The sequence below is a fragment of the Ursus arctos genome, unplaced genomic scaffold, assembly GCF_023065955.2.
Source record: "Ursus arctos isolate Adak ecotype North America unplaced genomic scaffold, UrsArc2.0 scaffold_5, whole genome shotgun sequence".
NCBI lineage: Eukaryota > Metazoa > Chordata > Mammalia > Carnivora > Ursidae > Ursus > Ursus arctos.
In genome coordinates, this window is record NW_026623067.1 from 5,184,509 (window position 1) to 5,210,235 (window position 25,727).

The 25,727-nt window shown below is 34.9% G+C and overlaps 2 protein-coding genes across 2 annotated transcripts; one reads left to right on the forward strand and one right to left on the reverse strand.

Moving 5' to 3' along the window:
* Positions 1-466: 466 nt before the first annotated feature.
* LOC113261844 (olfactory receptor 14A16-like) lies at positions 467-1,393 on the reverse strand. The gene has a single exon (XM_026508166.3). It carries the CDS (start codon positions 1,391-1,393, stop codon positions 467-469), a length of 927 nt encoding a protein of 308 aa, XP_026363951.3.
* A 16,896-nt stretch (positions 1,394-18,289) lies between these two features.
* LOC113261395 (olfactory receptor 14K1-like) lies at positions 18,290-19,234 on the forward strand. The gene has a single exon (XM_026507523.3). The coding sequence runs from the start codon at positions 18,290-18,292 to the stop codon at positions 19,232-19,234; it is 945 nt and encodes a 314-aa protein (XP_026363308.3).
* Positions 19,235-25,727: the final 6,493 nt, after the last annotated feature.

Genomic DNA, 25,727 nt, shown 5'->3' on the forward strand with positions numbered 1-25,727 from the left:
AAAGATTTTGTTGATCAAGAGCTGTTGGCCTTCTCTGTGGTAGTTAAGCTCTGCCATTAGGAAACCTATTTCCAAGGTATCTTCTTACTCAGCCAGCACAGAACTTTATCAGGATGTGGGCAATCCCCTCACCAGTGTGTGGCTGGTAATTGGAGAAGGGATTATCCCAGGGAGAGGATGGATGAGTGAGTAGATAGCATTTCTATATGCAAGACACTCAACTGACATTCGGATCCATCTCGCCATATAAATGTAGCATCCTATGCACAGCACCAATGATACAATATGTATCTAATAAATTTACAACAATTTGTATAGCCCAAAGAATTTGAAATTATGTGTATTTGTCTTTGAAACTATTTTATTTGTGATTATCAAACTACTTGTATAAACCAAAAATTTGAACACATTAGTAGATACCAGATTCATTGATATTATGAATATTTATATATTTGGAGTCATTTTTTCACAAAAAAATTTTTCCAAGGGCCGCTTTCATGTCCCTGTTTCTCAGGCTGTAAATGACAGGATTCAGGCTGGGAGGTAACAGAGAATATAACACAGGCATAAAGAAATTCAGTGATGATGGAGATTTTGAGTTTAACCCTAAATATGCAATAAATCCAGAAGACAGGAACAACGTTACCACAGTTAGATGTGGCATGCAGGTGGAGAAGGTTTTAAACCTGCCTTGTGAGGAAGGAATTCTTAGGACAGTGGACACGATGTAAACATAGGAAGCAACCATGAAACTAAAACATACAAAAGCAAAGCAACAACTAACAATAATAAACACATATTCTAGAATTTGCTCCCCAGAACAAGCCAGTGTAAGCAATGATGGAATGTCACAGAAAAACTGATGCACTATGTTGGAATCACAGAAATGGACAGAAAATGTACCTGCAACATGAATGGATCCATAGACACACCCACTGAACCATGATGCTGTCACCATCTGCACACAGATGCCTCTATTCATGATGGCCTCATAGTGCAGAGGACAGCAGATGGCAACATAGCGGTCATAGGACATCACCAGAAGTAGGGCAAACTCTGTGCCAGCAAAGACAATAACAAGGAAAACCTGTGAGGCACATCCCACGAAGGAGATGGAATGGCTATTGGTCAGATAGTTCATGATAGATTTGGGGACAGTGACAGAGATGTAACAGATATCAATCAAAGACAGATTTTTCAGGAGGAAGTACATGGGGGTTTGGAGATGCTGGTCAATGGTGGTGAGAGTGATAATGAGGAGGTTTCCCATCAGTGCCTCCAGGTAAACCAGGGAGAAGAAGGCAGCATAGAGGCTCTGTAGCACCTGATCATCAGGGAATCCCATGAGCAAGAATCCTGTTAGTAGGGTCACATTCATTAATTTCTCAGGCATGATTTTTTTTTAAGCATAAGAAAAATTTTTCTTGAATCTTCAGAATCTGTCTCCTTTTGTTGTTCTGTTATTCACTGATTGTGAGGTTATTCCTGGTGTAGAGCATATCTTGCAAACTATAATTTCTTCAATGGATATAGGGAAAAATTACATTAAGGTAGTCATTAAAGCAGGCTAGAATATTTTTTCATGTGTTAGCCTAAAATTTATGCATAAAATAGGTAAATACTGCTTCACATATCCATAAATGAGGGATTTTTTTTGATGTTGCCAGAATATGTTAAAAAGTAGCAAGGGAATTTGGAATAAAATAATTTGTTTACTCATTCTTGGAAAGTTACTTTAGTTCAAAGTCAGCTGTGTTCTTGGTGTATTTGAAGAGTCAGTATGGATAACAGAGATTATGCTCCCTTTACTTCTCTCTATCTTATTATAGCATAGGTAAATGGAGAGGGGAAAGATGGGTAGAGCTAAAAAATTATCATTGTATTATTTTTCTCTGAGAAAGATAAAGACTAAGATACTAATATACATCTTCCATGTAAAAAAGGTTACAATAAAATCACTGGTATTTATACAAGGGCTTTAAGAAGCTACTATGAGCTTTATTTTAAAAGTCAATAAGTCCTAGAAATATTTATGTATTAATTATTATGATTTATATATTTTCTTTCATTAAGGACACATGACTCCCATGTAACTAATAAACAAAATTAAAATAAAATGCTATCTTATTTTCCTGAAGAAAAGTGGAATGCAAACAAGTGAAATAAATTTACATACTTAGACATAGCAAGAGAGCTGGAATAACACTGGGAAACTTACAGTAGATGCATAGAGATTTGGAAGAAATTCACTTACCTAATAAGAATCAGGTTTCCCTGATTATGAGTCAATTATTTAAATACCATGGATAAAAATGAACTTAATAAACGACACTTTCTCATATCTGAAGAAAAGTTGAAAATCTGGATCTGTTGTCCAACAGGATAAAAATTCCTGTTTAAACATTGCTATTGCTTTGGTTGTCAGTGTGTTGTTAAAAGACAGTCTTCTCTCCATTGGCAAGCACAGGTTCAAAAGGATATTTATACAGGTCTTGCATGTTTGTGCATGTTTACAATTGACTAACTAGAATGAGAGCTAATCAGCTGCATTAACCATGAGTTCTGATACTGTCTCATGTTGTCATCGCAGACATCATGAAGTCCAAAGTGCAAAGAATTAAGTCCACATTGAGGTTGTTTTTTTTTTCTTTTTTTACCCAGTAGGGTTACCCACCATGTGACCTTCTAATTACAAGAATACTTTTAATAGATTTTGCATTATGTAATGTATTAATTTTAATTTGAACAAAAGTGATTACTATGTCTTTTTACTTTGATACCGATTTTGATTTTTTTAAATATTTGTCATATGCAGGATATCATTTCTTTTGCCATATAAAATATTTAAGATGTAAGATAATGGAGAAACTTAAATTTCCTTTTTCATCTCCACTCCTGTTTTTTTTTCCACCACCTGGGGGGGGAAAAGTGATTTTTTTTCATTATTTGCATTTTCCTGTGTATTTATTTTTTTCATTTCCCTGTGTATTTGAAATATACAAATGCAAAAAGCATATACGTCAACATAAGTGAGATCTTACTATGTTTTCTCTATGTACTAATTTTTAAATTATCATATTTTCCTAAAGCACATAAAATACAGTTACAATTTAAAAATGATAAATTGTGTAACTAAACTCATGATTCTTCATAGTAGTCAAAATTTTTCTCAATTCAAAGTTAGCCAATACATGTACAGTAGTAAGTAAGTAAAATGTCATTTTCCCACTTATCTCTTGACTACCATACACAATTTATTTATTATGTTTTAATGTTTTTTTATTATATTATGTTAGTCACCATACAGTACATCCCTGGTTTTTGATGTAAAGTTTGATGATTCATTAGTTGCGTATAACACCCAGTGCACCATGCAATACGTGCCCTCCTTACAACCCATCACCAGCCTATTCTATTCCCCCACCCTCTCCCCTCTGAAGCCCTCAGTTTGTTTCTCAGAGTCCATAGTCTCTCATGTTCATTCCCCCTTCTGATTACCCCCCCTTTCTTTATCCCTTTCTTCTCCTACAGATCTTCCTAGTTCTTATGTTCCATAGATGAGAGAAACTATATGATAAATGTCTTTCTCTGCTTGACTTATTTCACTTAGCATTATCTCCTCCAGGGCCACAATTTATTTTTAAATCTTGTGTAATTTGAGTAATTTTATCAAATCATGGATTAGGGGCTTTATATAATTTTAGCCCCAAAGAACACCAAGTAATATTCCATGTATGTGTATGTATTCCATGTCTGTGTGTATATATATATGTGTGGAATAATATTATGTGTGTATATACATTTGTATATATGTATGTAAATATATCAAATTTTCTTCACCTTTAAACAGATATTTTGATTGTTTCATGTTTTTGACTAATGTTAATAATGCTGTGATAAACATGACATTGAAGACATACTTTGAAATAGAAATTATATTTCCTTTGGTTATATATCCAGAAGTGGCGTTACTGGATAGAATGTTAGTTATACATATATTTTTAGGGCCCTCCATGTTGTTTTTCATAATAGGTCTACAAATTTACATTCCCAATCAGAGTGGACAGGTTTTCTTTCTCTCCACATCCACCTTGACATATATCTTTTTAATATTTAGTAACAACCATCATAATAAGTGTGATGTGATATCTCACTGTGGGATTTTCTTGCATTTTCATCATGATTATAAATATATTTTTCGTATGTCTGTTGACCATTTTCATGTCCTTGTAAATATTATATCCCATTCCATAAGTTGCTTTTTTATTTTGTTGATGGTTTACTTTTTTTTCTATTGTTGTTTGTGCTTTTGGTGCAAATTAAAAAAACACATTTTAAGATCAATATCAAGTATGTTTTCTCATGTATTTTCTTCCAACATGTTTCTGGTTTCAGGTCTTATGTTTAAGTCTTTAATCCACATTGAATTAATTTTTGTGTATGATGTAAGAAAAGGGTGAAGTTTTATAATTTTTCATGTGGATATCCAGTTTTATTAGCACCACTAATTGAAGAAACTAGTCTTTTCCCCATTGTTGATTCTTGTGGTCTTTTTTTGAAATTAGTTGACCATATATGAGTGAGTTTACTTCTGGGTTTTCTATACTGTTCTATTGGTCTATATATCTCTTTTTATGCCAGTATCATACTGTTTCTCTTTTATGCCAGTATCATACTGTTTCATTTACTATAGCTTTGTAATGCAGTATGAAATTAGAAACTGATTTCTTCAGCTTTGTTCTTTCTTACTCAAAATTTTCATAGTCACATGGGCGTCTTCTGGAGTTCCAAATAAATTCTCGCATTGTTTTATTCTAATTTTGTGAAAATTGCCTTTGGGATTTGTAATTTTTTAAATTTAAAGTCAATTAAGTTGTACTGTATTATTAGTCTCAGAAGTAGATTTCAGTGATTCATCAGTTGCATATAACACACAGTGTTCATTACATGAAGTGCCCTCCTTAATGCCCATCACCCAATCACCCCACCCTTCCACCCACCTCCCGTCCAGCAACCTTCAGTTTGTCTCCTATAGTTAAGTGTCTCTTACGGTATGTCTCTGATTCCATCTTATTTTATTTTTCCTTCCCTTCCCTTCCCTTATGTTCACCTGTTTTGTTTCTTAAATTCCATATATGAGTGAAATCATATGATATTTGTCTTTCTCTGACTGACTTATTTCACTTAGCATAGTGAACTCTAGTTCCATCCATGTCATTGCAAATGGCAAGATTTCATTCTTTTTCATGGCTGAGTAATATTCCATTGTAGAATATAAACCACATCTTCTTTAATCATTCATCTATCTATGGACATCTTGTCTCTTTCCATATTTTGGATACTGTGGGAATTGCTGCTTTAAACACTGGGGCACATGTGCCCCTTCAAATTGCTACATTTGTATCCTTTGGATAGATGCCTAGTAGAGTAAATGCTGGGTCATAGGGTAGTTCAATTTTTTTCTCCTTTTTTGAGGAACCTCCATACTGTTCTCCAGAGTGATTATGCTAGTTCTCACTCTCACCAACAGTGTCAAAGTGTTCCCCTTTCTCTTCATTTTCACCAACCATCAAGATCCTAGAGGAGAACCAAGGCAAGAACCTTTCTAACCTTGGTTGCAGCAACTTCTTGCTAGACACATCTCCAAAGCCAAGGGAAACAAAAGCAAAAATGAACTATTGGGACTTCATCAAGTTAAAAACCTTTTGCACAGCAAAGGAAACAATCAGCAAAACTGAAAGACAACCTACAGAATGGGAGAAGATATTTGTAAACAGCTTATCAGATAAAGGGCTAGTATCCAAAATCTGTGAAGAACTTCTCAAACTCAACCCCTAAAAAACAACAACAACATAAAAAATACAGTCAAGGAATGGGCATAAGACATGAACAGACAGACGTTTTTCCAAAGCAGACATTCAAATGTCCAACAGACCCATGAAAAAATGCTTAGCATCACTCTGCATCAGGGAAATACCCAATCCAAACTACAATGAGATAGCACTTCACATGAGTCAGAATGGCTAAAATTAACAACTCAGGAAACAATAGATTTTTCCATTAGGATTTTGATAGGGACTGTATTGACTCTGTAGTTTACTTTGGAAAGAAAGGACACTTTAACAATATTATTTCTTCTAATGCATGAAATGATTATCTTTCCATTTATTCGTGTCTTCCTCAACTTCTTTAATTAATATTTTATAGTTTAAATTGCACAGATATTTCATCTCTTTTATTAAATTTATTCCTGAGTGTTTTATTATTTTGATATTATTGTTAACAGAATTGTGTTTCTTTTTTTTCAGATAGTTGGCTTTAGTGAGTAAGGACACAGTGGATATTGGTATGTTGACTTTGCATTTTACAAGTTTGCTGAATTTGTTTATTGTTTCTCACTTTTTTTGTGGAGTCTATGATTTTCTATATGTAAGATCATCTGATCTACACAAAGCGACAATTTTTACTTCAACTTTTCTTATTTGGATAACTTTTATGTAGTTTTCATTCCTAATTTCTTTGGATAGTATTTCCCGCATATGTTAAATGAGAATGGTTAGAGTGAACACTCTTGCCTTAATTCTAATTTTAGAAAAAATGCTTTCAGTCTTTCACAGTTGAGAATAATGGTAGCTCAGAGCTTGTCATATATATATATATATATATATATATAGATAGATAGATAGATAGATATAGATATATCTATATCTATATCTATCTATCTATATATATATATATATAGTTGTTGTTGTTGTTGTTCCATTGTCTTTATTAATTATTGGCCAATTCATGCTTTTATGTCTTGGTGACTTGCATGTGTCTAAAGTGTATAATTGTTCATAGCAGTATGATCCTTTGTATTTCTATGATTTCATTTGTAATGTTTCTTCTTGTATTATGATTTTATATAATCGAGTCCTCTCTTTTTTCTTCATCAGTCTAGCTAAAGCTTTATCAATTTTATTTATCTTTTCAAAAAATAAGCTCTTAGTTTTGTTAACCTTTTCTATTACTTTTCTATTATTTTTTTATGTTTTTTTATTATATTATGTTAGTCACCATACAGTACATCCCTGGTTTCTGATGTCAAGTTCGATGATTCATTAGTTGCATATATATATATTACTTTTCTATTCTTGATCTCATTTAGTCCTGCCCTTATCTTTGTTATTCTCTTTCTTTTCCTGATTTTGTGCTTAGTTTCCCTTTTTCTCCTACCTTGAGGTATAAAGATAGGTTTTTTTATGTGATGTCTTTCTTTATTCCTATCTTTCTTTATTCCTTTCTTTATTGCTATAAACTGTTTTCTTAGAACTTCTTTCTTATAGCCAATAGGCTTTGACATATTTTGTTTCCAACTTTATTTGGCTCCATCTCTCACTCCCTCTCTGTATCTCTCTCTCTGTCTTTCTATATCTCCTTCTGTCATTCTGTCTGTCTATTTTTACCTTTTTGAGGCACCTCCATACTGTTCTCCAGAGTGGATGCACTAGTTTGCATTTCCATCAATGGAGTAAGAGGATTCCCCTTCTCCATAACCTTGCCAACATCTGTTGTTTCCTGAGTTGTTAATTATAGCCATTCTGACAGGTACGAGGTAATATCTCAATACAGTTTTGATTTGTAGTTCCCTAATGGTGAGTGATTTTGAGCATTTTTCCATGTGTCTGTTAGCCATCTGTATGTCTTCTTTGGAAAAATATCTATTCTTGTGTTCTGCCTGTTTCTTACCTGGATTATTTGTTTTCTCAGTGTTGAGTTTGACAAGTTCTTTATAGATCTTGGATACTAGCCCTTTATCTGTAAGACATTGGCAAATATCTTCTCCCATTGAGTATGTTGCCTGTTAGTTTTGTTGACTGTCTCCTTCACATGCAGAAGCATTTTATCATGATGAAGTCCCAATAGTTCATGTTTGCTTTTGTCTCCCTTGCCTCCAGAGATGTGCCCAGTAAGAAGTTGTTGTGGATGAAGTCAAAGAGGTTGCCGCCTGTGTTATCCTTTAGAATTTTGATGGCTTTCTGTCTTACATTTGGGTCTTTCATCCATTATGAATTTATTTTGTGTATGTTTAAGAAAGTGGTTCAGTTTCCTTCTTTTGCATGTTGCTGTACACTTTTCCTAGCACCATTTGTTAAAGAGACTCTCTTTTTTTCCACTGGATATTCTTTTCTGCTTTATTGAAGATTAGTGACCATATATTGTGGATCCATTACTGGGTTTTCTATTCTACTTCATTGATCTTTCTGTCTGTTTCTGTGCCTGTATCATACTGTCCCAATCACTACATCAGTGTAATACAGCTTCAATTCCAGAATCATGATACCTCCAGTACTGCTTTTCCTTTTCAAGATTACTTTGGCTATTTGGGGTCTTTTGTGTATTGTTGGTGGTATTTTAATAGGGATTGCATTAAATATGTAGATTGCTTAACATAATATGGACGTTTTAACAATGTTTGTGCTTCCAATCCATGATCATGGGTTGTTTTTCCATTTCTTTCTGTCCTCTTAAGTTTCTTTCATCAGTGTTTTATAGTTTTCAGAGTACAAGCCTTTTACCTCCTTGGTGAGGTTTATATCTATGTGTCTGTTGGATTTGGGTGCAATTGTAAATGGGATTAATTCCTTGATTTATTTTTCTGCTGCTTCATTATTGGTGTATAGAAATGTAACAGATTTATATAGATTGATTTTGTTCAATCTGCCAATTTACTGAATTTATTTAGCAGTCCTAGCAAATTTATGGTGGAGTCTTTTGGGTTTTCTATGACATGAAGCACTGTGTCATCTGTGAAGGGTCAAAGTTTGACTTCATCCTTGCTGATGTGGATGACTTTGTCTTTTATTTCTTTTTCTTGTCTGATTGCTAAATCTAGGACTTCCAGTATCATGTTAAATAACAGTGGAGAGAGTGAACATACCTGTGTTCTTCCCTATTTTCAAGGAAAACGCTCGGTTTTCCCCCACCGAGGGTGATATTAGCTCTAGGACTTTTGTATATGGTCTTTATGATGTTATGTTCCTTCTATCCCAACTTTGTGAAGGTTTTTATCAAGAATGGATGTTGTACTTTGTCATATTTTTTCTACATCTGTTGAGCAGATCACATGATTCTTATCCTTTATTTTATTAATGCTGTGTATCACATTGATTAATTTGTGAATATTGCATGACTCTTGCAGACCAGGAGTAAATCTCTCTTGATCATGGTGAATAATTCCCATAATGTACTGTTGGATACAATTTGCTCCTACTTTGTTAGGATTTCTTCACCCTCAGCTTTGTTTTTCCTTTCTAACAATTCCTTGGTGATTCGAGGTCGTTTCTGGTTCCACACAAATTTAAGGGCTGTTTATTCCAGTTCTTTGAAAAATGTCATTGGTATTTTGATTGGGGTAGCTCTGAAAGTGTAAACTGCTCTGGGTAGCATAGGCATTTTAACTATGTTTATTCTTCCAATCCATCAGCATGGAGTATTTTTCCATCTTTTTGTGTCTTCTTCAATGTCTTTCAAGAGTGATTTGTAGTTTCTAGAATATAGATCCTTTACGTCTCTGGTTAAGTTAATTCCCAGTTAACATATGATTTTTGGTGCTATTGTAAATGGAATGGATTCCCTAATTTCTCTTTCTTCAGTCTCATTGTTCATGTATAGAAATGCAACTGATTTCTGAGCATTGATTTTGTATCCCGCCACATTACTGAAATGCTCTACAAATTCCAGTAGTTTGGGGGTGGCGTCTTATGGGTTTTCTATATAGAGCATCATGTCATCTGTGAAGAGAGACATTTTGACTTCTTCTTCACCAATTTGGATAGCTTTTATCCCTTTTTGTTGTCTGATTGCTGTTGCAAGGACTTCTAGTACTATGTTGAATAATAATGGCACCAGATTTCAAGCTATACTACAAAGCTGTGATCACAAAGACAGCATGGTACTGGCAAAAAAAAAGACACATAGACCAATGGAACAGAATAGAGACCCCAGAAAAGGACCCTCGGCTCCTTGGGCAACTAATCTTTGACAAAGCAGGAAAAAAACATCCAGTGGAAAAAAGACAGTGTCTGCAAGAAATGGTGCTGGGAAAATTGGACAGCTATATGCAAAAGAATGAAACTTGACCATTCTCTCACACCATACACAACGATAAACTCCAAATGGTTGAAAGACCTCGATGTGAGACAGGAATTCAACAAAATCCTAGAGAACATAGGCTGCAACCTCTTTGACATCAGCAACAGCCACATTTTTCATGACACCTCTCCAAAGGCAAGAGAAACAAAAGAAAAAATGAACTTGTGGGACTTCATCAAGATAAAAAGCTTCTGCACAGCCAAGGAAAGAGTCAAAAAAAACTAAGTGGCAGCCCACGGAATAGGAGAAGATATTTGCAAATGACACTACAGATAAAAGACTAGTATCCAAGATCTACAAGGAACTTCTCAAACTCTTAACATGTGAAACAAATAATCAAATCAAAAAATGTGCAGAAGATATGAACAGACACTTTTCCAATGAAGACATACAAATGGCTAACAGACACATGAAAAAAATGTTCAACATCATTAGCCATCAGGGAAATTCAAATCAAAACCACCTTGAGATACCACCTTACACCAGTTAGGATGGCAGAAATTGACAAGGCAGGAAAGAACAAATGTTGGAGAAGATGTAGAGAAAGGGGATCCCTCTTACACTGTTAGTGGGAATGCATGTTGGTACAGCCACTTTGGAAAATAGTGTGCAGGTCCCTTAAAAAGTTAAAAATTGAGCTACCCTATGATCCAGCAATTGCACTACTGGGTATTTACCCCAAAGATACAGATGTAGTGAAGAGAAGGGCCATATGCACTCCAATGTTCATAGCAGTATTGTCCACAATAGCTAAATCGTGGAAGGAGCCAAGATGCCCTTCAGCAGATGACTGGATTACGAAGATGTGGTCCATATATACAATGGAATATTACTCAGCCATCAGAAAGAACGATTACACAATATTTGCAGCAACATGGACGGGACTGGAGGAGATAATGCTAAGTGAAATACGTCAGGCAGAGAAAGACAATTATCATATGGTTTCACTCATTTATGGAACATAAGAAGTAGGAAGATCAGTAGGAGAGGAAAGGGAAGAAGAAAGAGGGGGTAAACAGAAGGGGGAATGAACCATGAGAGACTGTGGACTCTGCGAAACAAACTGAGGGCTTCAGAGGGGAGGGAGTGGGAGATTCCGATAGGCCAGTGATGGGTATTAAGGAGGGCACATATTGCATGGTGCACTGGGTGTTACATGCAAATAATGAATCATGGAACATTGCATCAAAAACTGGGGTTGTAATGTATGGTGACTACTATAACAAAATAAAAATTAAAAAAAAGGATTTCTTCACCCTTGTTCATCAGGGATATTGGCCTATAATGCTCTTTTTCAGTAGGGTATTTTTCTGGTTTTGGAATCAAGGTAGTACTGACCTCATAGAATGATTTTGGAATTTTTTTTCCTTAAAATTTTCCTTAATTTTCTTAAATTCCACATATGAGTGAAATTTCATGATATTTGTCTTTCTCTGACTGACTTACTTTCCTTAGCACAATATTTCTAACTCCATCCAAATTGTTGCAAATGCCAAGGTTGAATTCTTGACATTATTATGGCTAAATAATCTTTCATTGTATGTACATATACCACATCTTTATTTATCAATCAATGGGATATTTCCATAATTTGTCTATTGAAGATAATTATTGCTATAAGCACCACAGTGTGTGTCTATTTTAATTAGTAGTTTTGTATTCTTTGTTTAAATACCTTGTAATTAATTGCTGGATGATAGGGAATTCCAATTTTTATTTATTTTTTGCTTTTTGGGGAACCATCATACTGTTTTATAGAATGGTAACATCAGTTTGTATTCCTATCAAAAGTGTAAGAGGGCTCCCGTTTTCTTCATGTCTTGTGTTGCTGATTTTAGCCATTCTGACAGGTATGAGGTGGTATCTCGTAGTTTTTATTTATATTTCCCTGATGGTGAGTGGTATTGACCATCTTTTCGTATGGCTATTGGTCATCTGGATATCTTCTTTAGAAAAATGTCTATACATATCTTCTGCCCATTCTTTACTGGATTATTCATGTTTTGGGTGTTGGGTTTTGTAAGTTCTTAATATATTTTTTATGCTGACTCTTGATCAGATTTGAAATTTGCAAATATCTTCCTCTCAGTAAGTTGCCTTTTAGTTTTTTAAATTTTTTTCCTTCACTGTATGGTAGCTTTTTAATTTGATGAAGTCTCAATTAATATCCACATACTTGTGAATTTTCCAATTTTTCTCTTTTTGTTTTATCCTATAGATCTGAAAAAAGAAGAAATTATTATCCTCCATCTTTTTACAACATTGTACTGAATATTATAGTTAATTAAATCAGGCAAACAAAAACAAAAACAAAACATAGGAAATGAAGAAGTAAGGAGTTATTGACAGACAAAATATGACCAGAAAAATCTTAAGGACTTTACACAAAAAACAACCAAAACTTTTTATGTCAAAAAATGATTCATAATAAAATTAGAATATTTTGTTCATTTATATTATATTATGTGTTTATTTGTATCCTCAGAAATTTCACATGTTAATTCCCAACTACCAGAACATCAGAAAGTGACCATATTTGGAAGTAAGGCTTTTAAGGAATAATTAACTTAAAATGGGGACATGTGGGTGCCCTAATCTAATCTGATTACTGTTCTTTTTTTTTTAAATATTTTATGTATTTGTTTGAGAAAGAGAACAGGCTGGGAGGAAGGGCAGAGGGAGAGGGAAATCCAGGCTCCCCATGAGCAGGGAGACCAATAAAGGACTTGATCCCAGGACCTGAGCCAAAGGCAGAGTCTTAACTGACTGAGCCACCCAGGTACCCCTGATTACTGTTCTTATAAGAAGAGAATAGGACACACAGAGTGACACAATGGGCACTGGTGCATAGAGGGATGACCATTTGAAGAGATAGCAAGAGGGCAGCCATAAGAAAATAAAAGAGAGATAACTCAGAAGAAATAACTCGGCCCAGACCTTAATCTTAAACTTTTCAACTCCAGAACTGTGTGAAAATAATTTCTGTTGTTTAAATAACACAGTCTGTGACATTTCCGTATGGCACCAGTGGCTGACTAATAGAGTTTGGCTCTGAAAATGCAGTATTTAGGGATGCATTTAACAAAATATGTAATTGAATCATGTCCTCAAAGCGTAAAACTTGCTAAAAGAATTTTTTTAAAGATTTTATTTATTTATTTGACAGAGAGAGAGACAGCCAGCAAGAGAGGGAACACAAGCAGGGGGAGTGGGAGAGGAAGAAGCAGGCTCCCAGCGGAGGAGCCTGATGTGGGGCTTGATCCCAGAACTCCAGGATCATGCCCTGAGCTTGAAGACAGAAGCGTAATGACTGAGTCATCCAGGCGCCCCAAGAATTTTTTAATTTCCTTTAAAACTGAAGAAATATACCACCTCCGTTGCTCACTGTGCTCAATGTTGTTTGCATAACAATGTTCTCTACATTCAGCTAGATTAAATTCCAATCAAATTTTCCAAGTTATTTTGAAATTTCTCAAATGATTCAAAAGTTAATATAGTGATCGTCCATGTGTGGGATGTCTTATGGTATTGCTAAAGGAACAATTTTCCTCAGAAAATGGTGAGGATAAGGATAAAGATATAATCCTAACAAATCCATGATGAATGCCATGGTTTTCATAAGAGAATCCTAGATGGTAGAAACCAGATACAGGAAAATTGGAGATTGTGTCATCCAGGATAACTAGGGAGGCAATAATTTAGAACAAACATTAAACAAATGAATAAATAATTGTGCATTTTCTAGAAGATAAGGGGAATATCACAGGATCAGATTCTGAAAATAGATGCCACTTTATCCCAACAATAAAGAAGATCCTGCTGATTTTTATTATGATGCTGGCCCTAAGAGGAGCCATGACTATTACATGCTCGTAGGATGTCACTGACATTATTTCATAGCTGCTAAAGATGTTACAAAATACAAGGGCTTTTTTTTTGGGGGGGGGGGGTCCTGGTATCTCTAATCAGTGAGAACTTGAAGGAAAGTTACCTCACTGGAGTCTGGCTTAAATCCAGGGAGAGAGTAAAGGAAATATCAATAGGACATTTGGTGGCTTGAGGGCTTAAAAACCATATTACTAATATGAAAGTCAGAGTAGTATGTCTCTTTGTGATTCTCATTATTGCAACTTAACTGAAATTATTAGACTCAATTTAAAGATTAGTGGATGCAGACCTAAATGTAAATTGTTATGTGCTTTAGAGCAAATTAATGTATTTGAATTCAATGGCCACAAATATATAATGAATAATTAAAGGGATGCTGCATGGCTTATTCTAATGAGATCCAGTGAGACCTCATCCTTTATCTCACTGGAAAAAGGACAGTAGTGTCAACTCTCAAATCAGAGATGGGAGATGAAGGCAGTGTCTCAAAGGCTTTAGAATCTGAAAAATGAAATTTAGGCCCATCTGAAAGTCTGACCTCCTGGGAGAATCCCATGTACTTTATAAAGGTCCATTTGAATCTGTGTTAAGAGCCTTGCCCTTTATTAGAGAAAGAGTTGCCAGAGGCATACAACATTAAGGACACTTTTTCCTCTTAGAACTTGGAGATGGCCACATACTGGCATGTACGTGTCAGAGAAGCTCCATCAAAATCATTGTGAGTTTGGTGGGAAGGGGGATACATGAAACAAGAACCTGGAGGCATATGGGAAAGTTATTTGCAGTTTCCTGGCTCTTCTTATGACTTGAAAACAAGACTCTGTTTTTAACAAATAGTGTAAAAAGAAACCCCAAATTACTTATTTTATTTTTATTTCATTTTTATTTTATTTTATTTTTACTTGTTTCTCTGCTAAAATTACTTTGAAACTCTTCTCATCAGTCTTTTTCTGAAAATGCTATTCTTATTTTTAAGTATTTATTCAAATTCCAGTTAGTTAACATACAGTGCAATATATATAATTATATATATATATAATGTACAGTATATATGCATATATATGTATATACTATACACATCAGTGTATAGATAGATAGATCAGTGTAGTAATAGTTGGATGTACAACATAGTATTCAACACTCGGATAAAATATCTGGTGCTCATCACAAGTGCACTCCTTAACCCCATCACCTATTTCATTTTCCCATCTGCCTCCCTCTGGTAACCCTCAGCTTGTTCTGTGTAGTTAGGAGTCTCTCTCTTTCTCCTTTGTTCATTTGTTTTCTTTCTTAAATTTCACACATGAATGAAGTCATATGGTGTTTGTCTTTCATTGGTTGGCTTATTTTGCTTAGCATTATACTCTCTAGATCATCCATGTTGTTGTAATGACAAGATTTCATTCTCTTTTATAGCTGAATAATATTCCATTATATATATAACTATAGATATAAAATGTCAAATTCCTTTTAACCTCTATGACAGCATCTATTCTCTGTCATTTATTCAATTTTACATTATTAAATGAATACCTTTCAAAACAAAATATGATATCAAAATAATTAAAAATCCAATTTTTATAAGTGGTCTTGTTAGACAGGGAATTCCTGGCCTAAAGTCCATGGGAGTGATAGAAATATTTGTTTTGTCTATTAGATATGTGAAAGTATTTGATATTGGGGCACCTGAGTAGCTCAACTGCTTGAGTGTCTGACTCTTGATTTCAGCTCAGGTTATGATTTCAGGGTGCTGGATCAAGCCCTACATAGACTCCATGCTCAGTGGGGAGTCTGCTGGAGATTCTTTCTCTCTCCCACTCTGTCTCTAACCCCACCTGCACTCTCTCTCTCTCAAATAAACAAATATTTAACAAATAAAATTAAAATTATATGATATTTGTATGCATGTATTTATACATCAAAATATGACTTTATATCTCATTAACACAGTAATTATTTGTAAATAGGTGGTTTCAAAGTACTGTTTACTATAAGATGAAAAACATTAACTTTTTTTGGTTTTATACATTTAACTTAATCAATAGAAACATAATATTAAACTATAGGAAAGTTCATATTAAATATTAATTATTGTTTTTGATTATGGAAAATATTAATAATTGTGCCTGATTGCAAAACCAGTAGGGCTGACTTTCAGATGTTAAAATAAATATTAGTTTTATTAATAAGAAATTATATCCACATGTGAGACAAAGACTGCACTGGTCAAACTATATGTATATGTTTCTTTTGCACTTCTCAGAATTACAGATGAATAGGAGTTCATCGAAATGGAACTGGAAAGCAGCAGAAACTATATCACACTGAAAGTAGCAGAAACTGCATAAAGCTTCAATAGTAAGTCTGCACCTACTTTTCCAGGTGGAAAGCAGGAACATCAGAGTAGGCACAAAGGAACCTTCAATCTGGCTCACTGTCACATAGAGAAGGAACAAATCCTGCTCTTGTTCCAGTGCATAAACATTGTGTTGACACTGGATTACTCAGATAATTAAGGCACTGGAATTAAAATGATGGAAAGGCTTTCCATAGGTAGATAAGCCTAAGTAGGATAATGCTTATCATTTCCCACTATCTTTAGCTTTCAAGAGAAACTCCATGTCATGGGGTGTAAATCTGATAATTGGGAAGATGAATGGTAACGCAGGAGAGATGGGCTCGGGGACAGGGACTTCTCAAAAGTCTGATTGAGAACAGGGAAAAGCTGATGGGAAAGATTCCAAGGGTGGAGGAAACATTTCTACAGTTAGTACTCAATTAGAAACTTGTGCATCAAAGGCTGACTTTCACTTATAGAGGTTAAGGAGAATTATTATTATATTTTGTTCTCTTAAATTAGAGTGTTCACTGAAAAAGCTACACATACTGTGAGGGGTTGAAAGATGCTGCATGGAGACTTGAAGTTGTCACTGAAATGATGCTAAAGTACAATGGAAGGGTGATGGGTATTAAGGAGAGTACGTGTTGTGATGAGCACTGGGTGATATACGGAACTAATGAATCATTGAGCACTACATCAAAAACTAATGATGTACCCTATGTTGGTTAATTGGACATAATAATAAATAAAATAAATAAAGATAAGGATGATCTAAGGGACAAAAATATGACCACAGATCTCCCCCATGGGGTCTGTGAGTGATCATGGAAAACAGTGATGAAATAAAATTTCATTTGGCAAAACTGAAAAAAAAAAAAAAAGTCCTGTGTGAAACTAAAATGGTGGGACATTTTGTTTTTCTCACTAGGTATAGTTGTCATCTCTAATATTTGCTTGTTCTTGGTATTAATTAAATCCTTGCTACTGTTGCATGCTAAAAATCTGCCTTATAGTCTTAAATTTTGTTCTTCTCATGAGAAAATAGTACTTTACATTTTTAAGTCAAATTGGCAAAATTACCAGGGTACCTGACTGTTTTGCTTTTAATAAATATCTGCACAAAAAGAATAGCAAATAATATTGATGATATTTTCTTTTTTAATATTTTATTTATTTATTTATTTATTTATTTATTTGAGAGAGAAAGAGAGAGAGAGCCTGTAATAGAGCATGAATGACGTAGAGGGGCAAAGGGAGAAGGAGAAGCAGACTCCCTGCCAAGGAGGTAGCCCTACTCCTGACTAGACACCAGGACCCTGAGATCATGACCTGAGCTGAAGTCTGATGCTTAACCAACTGAGCCACCCAGGCACCCCATTGATGATATTTTCACCAAAAAATAGGTTTTTAATGAAAACATGGGATAAACCTTAATTTCCTTCATTGAAAAGTGGGTAATATATTAGAATATCAACTAACATTAATGATTATTTAAACAGTTTGCAATATTCTACAAACTGAAAATTTATCCATGACTTCTAACCCACATCAACATTTACATCAATTAAAATGTTTATGCATAACCAATATGCATTCTACTAGAATTAGAATTATGTAGCCAATTGTGCAATTCTTACTGAAATAAATTTACTCAAAAATCATTTCAAGTATTGAGTTAGGGAGGGAAGTGGAATGATTTTCATCTTTCACAATGAGTTTAAGTCCAGTTATATTGGACTGTTTTGCTTACAGCTGTTTTATACCTGAGTAAACTGTAAATATAGATATTTTGGTATTTTAAATTTTCCATCGATCCCATGATGCTAAAGTATACATGTGTTTATATTAAAGAAGTAAATAACATTTTGTTATATTAATATAACTTTTCTTCTGTATTCAATAGGTGGCTTTTCATTTTAAAATATGATGAATCAAACACTAACGATGGAATTCCTGCTTCTGAGATTCACCGAGAGCCGTGTGCTGTTGAGGGTACATGCCGTGCTCTTCTTACTGATCTACCTAGTGGCCATAGTGGAGAATTTAATTATCATCCTCCTCACAATTCTTGACCAACGCCTCCACACTCCAATGTACTTCTTCCTAAGGCACTTATCCTTCTTAGATATGTGTCTCATTTCTGCCACAGTCCCCAAATCCATCCTCAACTGCATCACCTTCACCAACTCCATCTCTTTTCTGGGATGTGTGTTACAGGTCTTCCTTGTGATACTAATGTCTGGGTCCGAGATTGGCATTCTCACTGCAATGTCCTACGACCGCTATATTGCCATCTGTCGCCCTCTGCATTATGAAGCTGTTATGAGCAAAGAGGTCTGTGTCCAGCTGGTGTTAGTCTCCTGGCTCAGTGGAGGGGTCTTTGGAATCTTGTACTCAGCTGGGACGTTCTCTTTAAATTTTTGTGGGTCCACGAAGATACATCAGTTATTTTGTGATGTGCCTGCCCTACTGAAGCTCACTTGTTCTGTGAAACATGCAACTATTAATGCCAGTGTGGCCATTGGGGTCTGTTATGGATTTTTATGTTTAGTTTGCATTGTGGTCTCTTATGTATATATTTTCTCCACTGTATTAAAGATCCCAACCAGGCAGAAGCAGTGCAAAGCCTTTTCCACCTGCTTGCCTCATCTCATTGTGGTGAGTACGTTCCTTCTAACAGGTGCTATTGCTTATTTAAAGCCAACCTCTGATGAGCCTTCTCTTCCTGACTTGTTAATGTCTATGTTCTATTCTGTGGTACCCCCCACCTTGAACCCTGTTATCTACTGTCTGAAGAGCAAAGATATTAAATCAGCTCTTTGTAAAATCCTATGGAAGGTTAAAAGGAGCGGACTAATAGAAAGATGACTCAAATTGATGTGGGAAGTAGGGATTTTTTTTAAATTTTTTAAAATGTTTTTTTTTTTATTACATTATGTTAGTCACCATACAGTACATCCCTGGTTTCTGATGTAAGGTTCGATGATTCATTAGTTGCGTATAACAGTAAGGAGGGCACATATTGCATGGTGCACTGGGATTTTCTTTTTTATTCCACAATTAACTAGCTGTTTGAAATTATCTGTACTGGAGATCAATATACCATGAAGATCTCAGGTTGTCAGGTTTGTTGCTGTTCTTGTTGTTTTTGTTGTTGTTATTTTTCATCTCAAGGAGAGAGATGGAGCGTGAGCAGGGGAAGTTCAGAGGGAGTGGGAGAAGCAGATTCCAGACTGAGCAGGGAGCCAGACACAGGGCTTGATCCCATGACTCCAGGATCATGATCTGAGGGAAAGGCATATGCTTAAGCAACTGAGCCACTCAGATGCCCCTCCGATTGTCAGTTATAATATAAATTAATCTTCTCTTATACTCTTTCACTTTGTATCTTACTTAGATAGAAATCGTGAAGGTTTTTCTCATCCTTCTTCAGTGATTTGGACTCCTGTGCTGAGCTACATATACATGAGATTTACATGAGGATTTAATTCCTCCGAAACTATCCTCTAGGACTTTTCATTTAAATCATTTTTTAATATCATAGATTTTGCATCTATGTTTTATTTATTCTACTTTATAGCATTTGCTTTTCAATATATGATGGGAATTTGATTGATTGATTGATTGATTGATTGATTTTTAAGTAGGTTCCACACCTGGTGTGGAGCCCAGTATAGGGCTTGACCTCAGGACTGAGCTGAGATCCAGATCCAGGATGCTTAAAGAACTGAGCTATGCATCCACCCTGAAAATTTGATTTTAATATAAAATAATTTTGACTAAATTTTGCATTTTAAGAAAATACTCAATTTACTCACAAGTTTCAGTAATTTGACTAATATATGCTTGATGATGAATGTTATAAAATTATTCATATGTTTAAGAAGACAATTCTCCTGCATCTTTGTTTCTTTTGATGAAAATCATATTTCTCATACTCAGATATTTTTTATCTTTATATAAATTAACTTTTACCTAATGTGTTGATGCTAGATATTAGGTTAATTGTTTTTTAAAATGTTGGAATTTATAAAAATAGTATCTGTCACTTTTTTTCTCATTGTGATAAATCCCACATCCACTTTTTCCAGATTTCAGTATCATATAGCATTTCAAATGGCCTAAATGCTTAAATTTATTTTTATTTTTCTTTTGCTGCAGAAAACTGTCTTGTCATTTTTATTCTTCTCACTGCTTCCTCCACATACTCTTTATTAAAATAAAAATTAATATTTGTGGATTACCTTCACAATATCAGACATGTCTTTGTATGCCTTTTCTAATAATGCTTCTAACCAATGTGAAGTGACATGAATATAGTTAAACATATGGAAAACAGAGACTGAGGGAAAATGGTAGCATGTTTTCAGCTATATGGCTCATAACATAGAGACATAAAAAAAATACCTTGCTTGTCTATAGCAATACCTTTCAAGTTCTGTAGACTCATCATTGCATTTCTGAAGCTTTTTATTACCCTCCTCATGAAATATCCTGTCTGAATTATACCCATATTTCAAAGTCTAGCTTAAATAAGGTCTTGATATAGAGCACTATGAGAGCTCTTAATTGCACATTTCCCAATCTCTAAATCTTGTATGTAGTTGGTGAAAATGGTTTGTATATCTCTTCTAGTGAGACTAATACATATAGTTGATAAAAAACATATATCACTTTGATAAGCAAAGTGCTTTAACACACAGCAACTGTTTTAAGTGATGCCTATGTGAAAAGTCCGTACATAAATAAACTTTGATTTATTTTTATAGTCCAAATCATAGTTCTGATCATATAATAGTTACACCATAACTTCTCCTTTAACATACTTTTGATATCAGTTCATTTATATTCTTTTCAGTTGCACCACAAATTTAATTACATATTTTTTAGGAAAATAAAACATTACATTAAATAAATATATCAGTTTTGAATGAACACCGATTATAAAAGCATTGGGATATGAAACAAAAGTTTATCTTAGAATTTAGGACATGAAATAATGAGTAAATGTTTAAGAGAAGTCATAAAGAGTAGATCCTACATTATGCAATTATACATATACAGACACATGAATACAACCCATTTTCAACTGGGGTAAAACAGAGTTAATGAGTAGTATAATGAAGTAGAACTGAGACGATTTCTTATGTTTTATATTCAACGCAAAGAGACCTTAACAAGTCATGCATCCTTTGCTAATGTAGTGTTCCAATAATAGAGCTTATTACATTGACATTTTTTTCTATGAAATCCTTTCTCTATCAGCTTGGTCCTCCTTTGCCTACTACATGGAACTTTAAACTTGCAGTATATTTATCATAATCATCATCATTTTCTATATACTTTTATGATGTTATATAGTATAATATACTTGAATGCATTAGATGGGGACATGGCACAGCTATTGAGACCATGCAAGCTTTTATGTCACTTCTCTCATGACATCCCAGTCCCTTTCCCCTCAAACTTTGCTATCACAATAATGATTCAGATAAAAATAAATGGGAATATTTTCCCCCCTCATTTCAAAAGAAACCCTTTATATCTGGAAAAACATTTTATTCTTCATAAGTTAAAACAGTGTGATGTTTTTTGAAAACTTCTGCAGTTTTTAATAATTGTGTGAAAAAGTCTGAATTTGGTATGGTGTAAACAGATTTATTTATTGTTTTCTGACATATTAAGATATTTATTTAAAAGACCCCACAAGTTGGAAATTGAATCAAATATCCAGTATTAATCATTTAAATGTTTTCCACAGAATGTGGCCTTCCACTGTGAGCAAAATGCGAGAGGATGTTCAATATCGTAAAACAAGTAGGGGATTTAGAAGATTACAAGTAGTTGCCATTTCAAACAAAAAATTTAAGAAACTCATATGTGGGAATAATGATTTGGGACAGTATAACTTGAAGAGCATACCAACAGAAAGGACAAGAAAAGACAGAAAATGCACAGAAGTTTTAAAATGACATATATTGAAAAAATTTAAAAATAGGCTATTTAATTAGAGGTGAAAATTCTGTCAATAGACATAAGTTTTAATGTTAAGTTATCCAGAAATGTGCTATCAAAAGAGGTGCCTATAGACATATGTGACCACTAAGGTGTTGAAATATGGCTAATATGGCTGAGGAACTAAATTCATTAGTTTTGCTTAATTTAAATTTAAAAACTATACTCAGTTCACTAATTGGAACATTAAAAAGTATGTTTGAAGGAAGCTACATATCAGAATCCAAGAAAATATATGCATTGCATTGCTCTGCAATCGATTGTCTTTAGTTTCACATAAATAAATAAGTGGAATTATGTAGAATGAATGATACGATTTGAATGGTAACTCTGAATATAAAGCACTATTTCAGATGATTCGTTCTGAAGATAAAGGGAGATAGAGTTGTGGATGTTCAAGAGGGTTGAAATATATATATTTTCTAAAAACATAAAATATAAGAGTAAACTGCAAAGCCCATGATCAAGCCAAGCATCATGGTTCCCAAATTAATAATTCTTTTTTTTTATTAATAATGATTTTTTATTATATTATGTTAGTCACCATACAGTACATCCCCGGTTTTCGAGTAAGGCTCGATGATTCATTAGTTGTGTATAACACCCAGTGCACCATGCAATATGTGCCCTCCTTACTACCCATCACCGGTCTATCCCATTCCCCCACCCCCCTCCCCTCTGTAGCCCTCAGTTTGTTTCTCATAGTCCATAGTCTCTCATGTTTCATTCCCCCTTCTGATTACCCCCCCTTTCTTTATCCCTTTCTTCCCCTACTGATCATTCTAGTTCTTATGTTCCATAGATGAGAGAAATCATATGATAGTTGTCTTTCTCTGCTTGACTTATTTCACTAAGCATTATCTCCTCCAGTGCCGTCCATGTTGTAGCAAATGTTGAGAACTCATTCTTTCTGATTGCTGAGTAATATTCCATTGTATATATGGACCACAACTTCTTTTTTTTTTTTTTTAAGATTATTTATTTATTTATTTATTTGACAGAGATAGAGACAGCCAGTGAGAGAGGGAACACAAGCAGGGGGAGTGGGAGAGGAAGAAGCAGGCTCATAGCGGAGGAGCCTGATGTGGGGCTCGATCCCAGAACGCCGGGATCACGCCCTGAGCCGAAGGCAGACGCTTAACCGCTGTGCCACCCAGGCGCCCCATGGACCACAACTTCTTAATCCAGTCATCTGTTGCAGGGCATCTCGGCTCCTTCCACGATTTAGCTATTGTGGACATTGCTGCTATGAACATTGGGGTGCATATGGCCCTTCTCTTCACTACGTCTGTATCTTTGGGGTAAACACCCAGTAGTGCAATGGCTGGATCATAGGGTAGCTCAATTTTTAACTTTTTAAGGGACCTCCACACGGTTTTCCAGAGTGGCTGTACCAACTTGCATTCCCACCAACAATGTAGGAAGGATCCCCTTTCTCCACATCCTCTCCAACAATTGGTGTTTCTTGCCTTGTCTATTTTTGCCATTCTAACTGGCGTAAGGTGGTATCTCAGTGTGGTTTTGATTTGAATTTCCTTGATGGCTAATGATTTTGAACATTTTTTCATGTGTCTGTTAGCCATTTGTATGTCTTCATTGGAAAAGTGTCTGTTCATATCTTCTGCCCATTTTTTGATTTGTTTATTTGTTTCTCGTGTATTGAGTTTGAGAAGTTCTTTGTAGATCTTGGATACCAGTCCTTTATCTGTAGTGTCATTTGCAAATATATTCTCCCATTCCGTGGGCTGCCTCTTAGTTTTTCTGACTGTTTCCTTGGATGTGCAGAAACTTTTAATCTTGATGAAGTCCCATAAATTCATTTTATCTTTTGTTTCTCTTGCCTTTGGGGATGTGTGATGAAAAAGGTTGCTTTGGCTGATGTCGTATAGGTTGCTGCCTATGTTCTCCTCTAGAATTTTGATGGATTCCTGTCTCACATTGAGGTCTTCCATCCATTTGGAGTTTATTTTTGTGTATGGTGTGAGATAGTGGTCAAGTTTCATTCTTTTGCATGTAGCTGTCCAATTTTCCCAGCACCATTTATTGAAGAGACTGTCTTTTTCCCACCGGATGTTTTTTCCTGCTTTATCAAATATTAGTTGCCCAAAGAGCTGAGGTCCATTTCTGGGCTCTCTATTCTGTTCCATTGGTCTATGTGTCTGTTTTTGTGCCAGTACCATGCTGTCTTTGTGATCACAGCTTTGTAGTACAGCTCGAAATCCGGCATTGTGATGCCCCCAGCTTTGTTTTTCCTTTTCAACAGTTCCTTGGAGATTCGGGGTCTTTTCTGGTTCCATACAAATTTAAGGACTATTTGTTCCAGTTCTTTGAAAAACGTTCTCGGTATTTTGATCGGGATAGCATTGAAAGTGTAGATTGCTCTGGGTAGCATGGACATTTTAACTATGTTAATTCTTCCAATCCATGAGCATGGAATATCTTTCCATCTTTTTATGTCTTCCTCAATGTCTTTTAAGAGTGATTTATAGTTTCTAGAATAAAGGTCCTTTACGTCTCTGGTTAAGTTAATTCCAAGGTAACGTATGGTTTTTGGTGCTATTGTAAATGGGATGGATTCCCTGATTTCTCTTTCTTCGTTCTCGTTATTCATGTACAGAAATGCAACTGATTTCTGAGCATTGATTTTGTATCCTGCCACGTTACTGAATTGCTCTATAACTTCTAATAGTTTGGGAGTGGCTTCTTTTGGGTTTTCCATATAGAGTATCATGTCGTCTGCGAAGAGAGACATTTTGACTTCTTCTTTGCCGATTTGAATACCTTTGATCCCTTTTTGTTGTCTGATTGCTGTTGCAAGGACTTCTAGTACTATGTTGAATAATAGTGGCGAGAGTGGGCATCCTTGTCGTGTTCCTGATCTTAAGGGAAAGGCTTCCAGCTTTTCCCCATTGAGAATAATATTTGCAGTAGGCTTTTCATAGATGGCTTTTATGAGATTGAGAAATGTACCTTCTATTCCTACACTCTGAAGGGTTTTAATCAGGAACGGATGCTGTATTTTGTCAAATGCTTTTTCGGCATCGATTGAGAGGATCATATGGTTCTTGAGTCTTTTCTTGTTGATATGATGTATCACGCTGATTGATTTGCGAATATTGAACCACGCTTGCATCCCAGGTATGAATCCCACTTGATCGTGGTGGATAATCCTTTTAATGAACTGTTGGATTCTATTAGCAAGTATCTTGTTGAGGATTTTGGCGTCCATATTCATTAGGGAAATCGGTCTGTAATTCTCCTTTTTGAGGGGGTCTTTGCCTGGTTTGGGGATCAAGGTAATATTGGCCTCATAGAATGAGTTTGGTAGCTTTCCTTCTGTTTCTAT

Coding starts and splice junctions, on each gene's coding strand:
- LOC113261844 (XM_026508166.3), bottom strand. CDS start 1,393: ATGCCTGAGAAATTAATGAATGTGACCCTACTAACAGGATTCTTGCTC.
- LOC113261395 (XM_026507523.3), top strand. CDS start 18,290: ATGATGAATCAAACACTAACGATGGAATTCCTGCTTCTGAGATTCACC.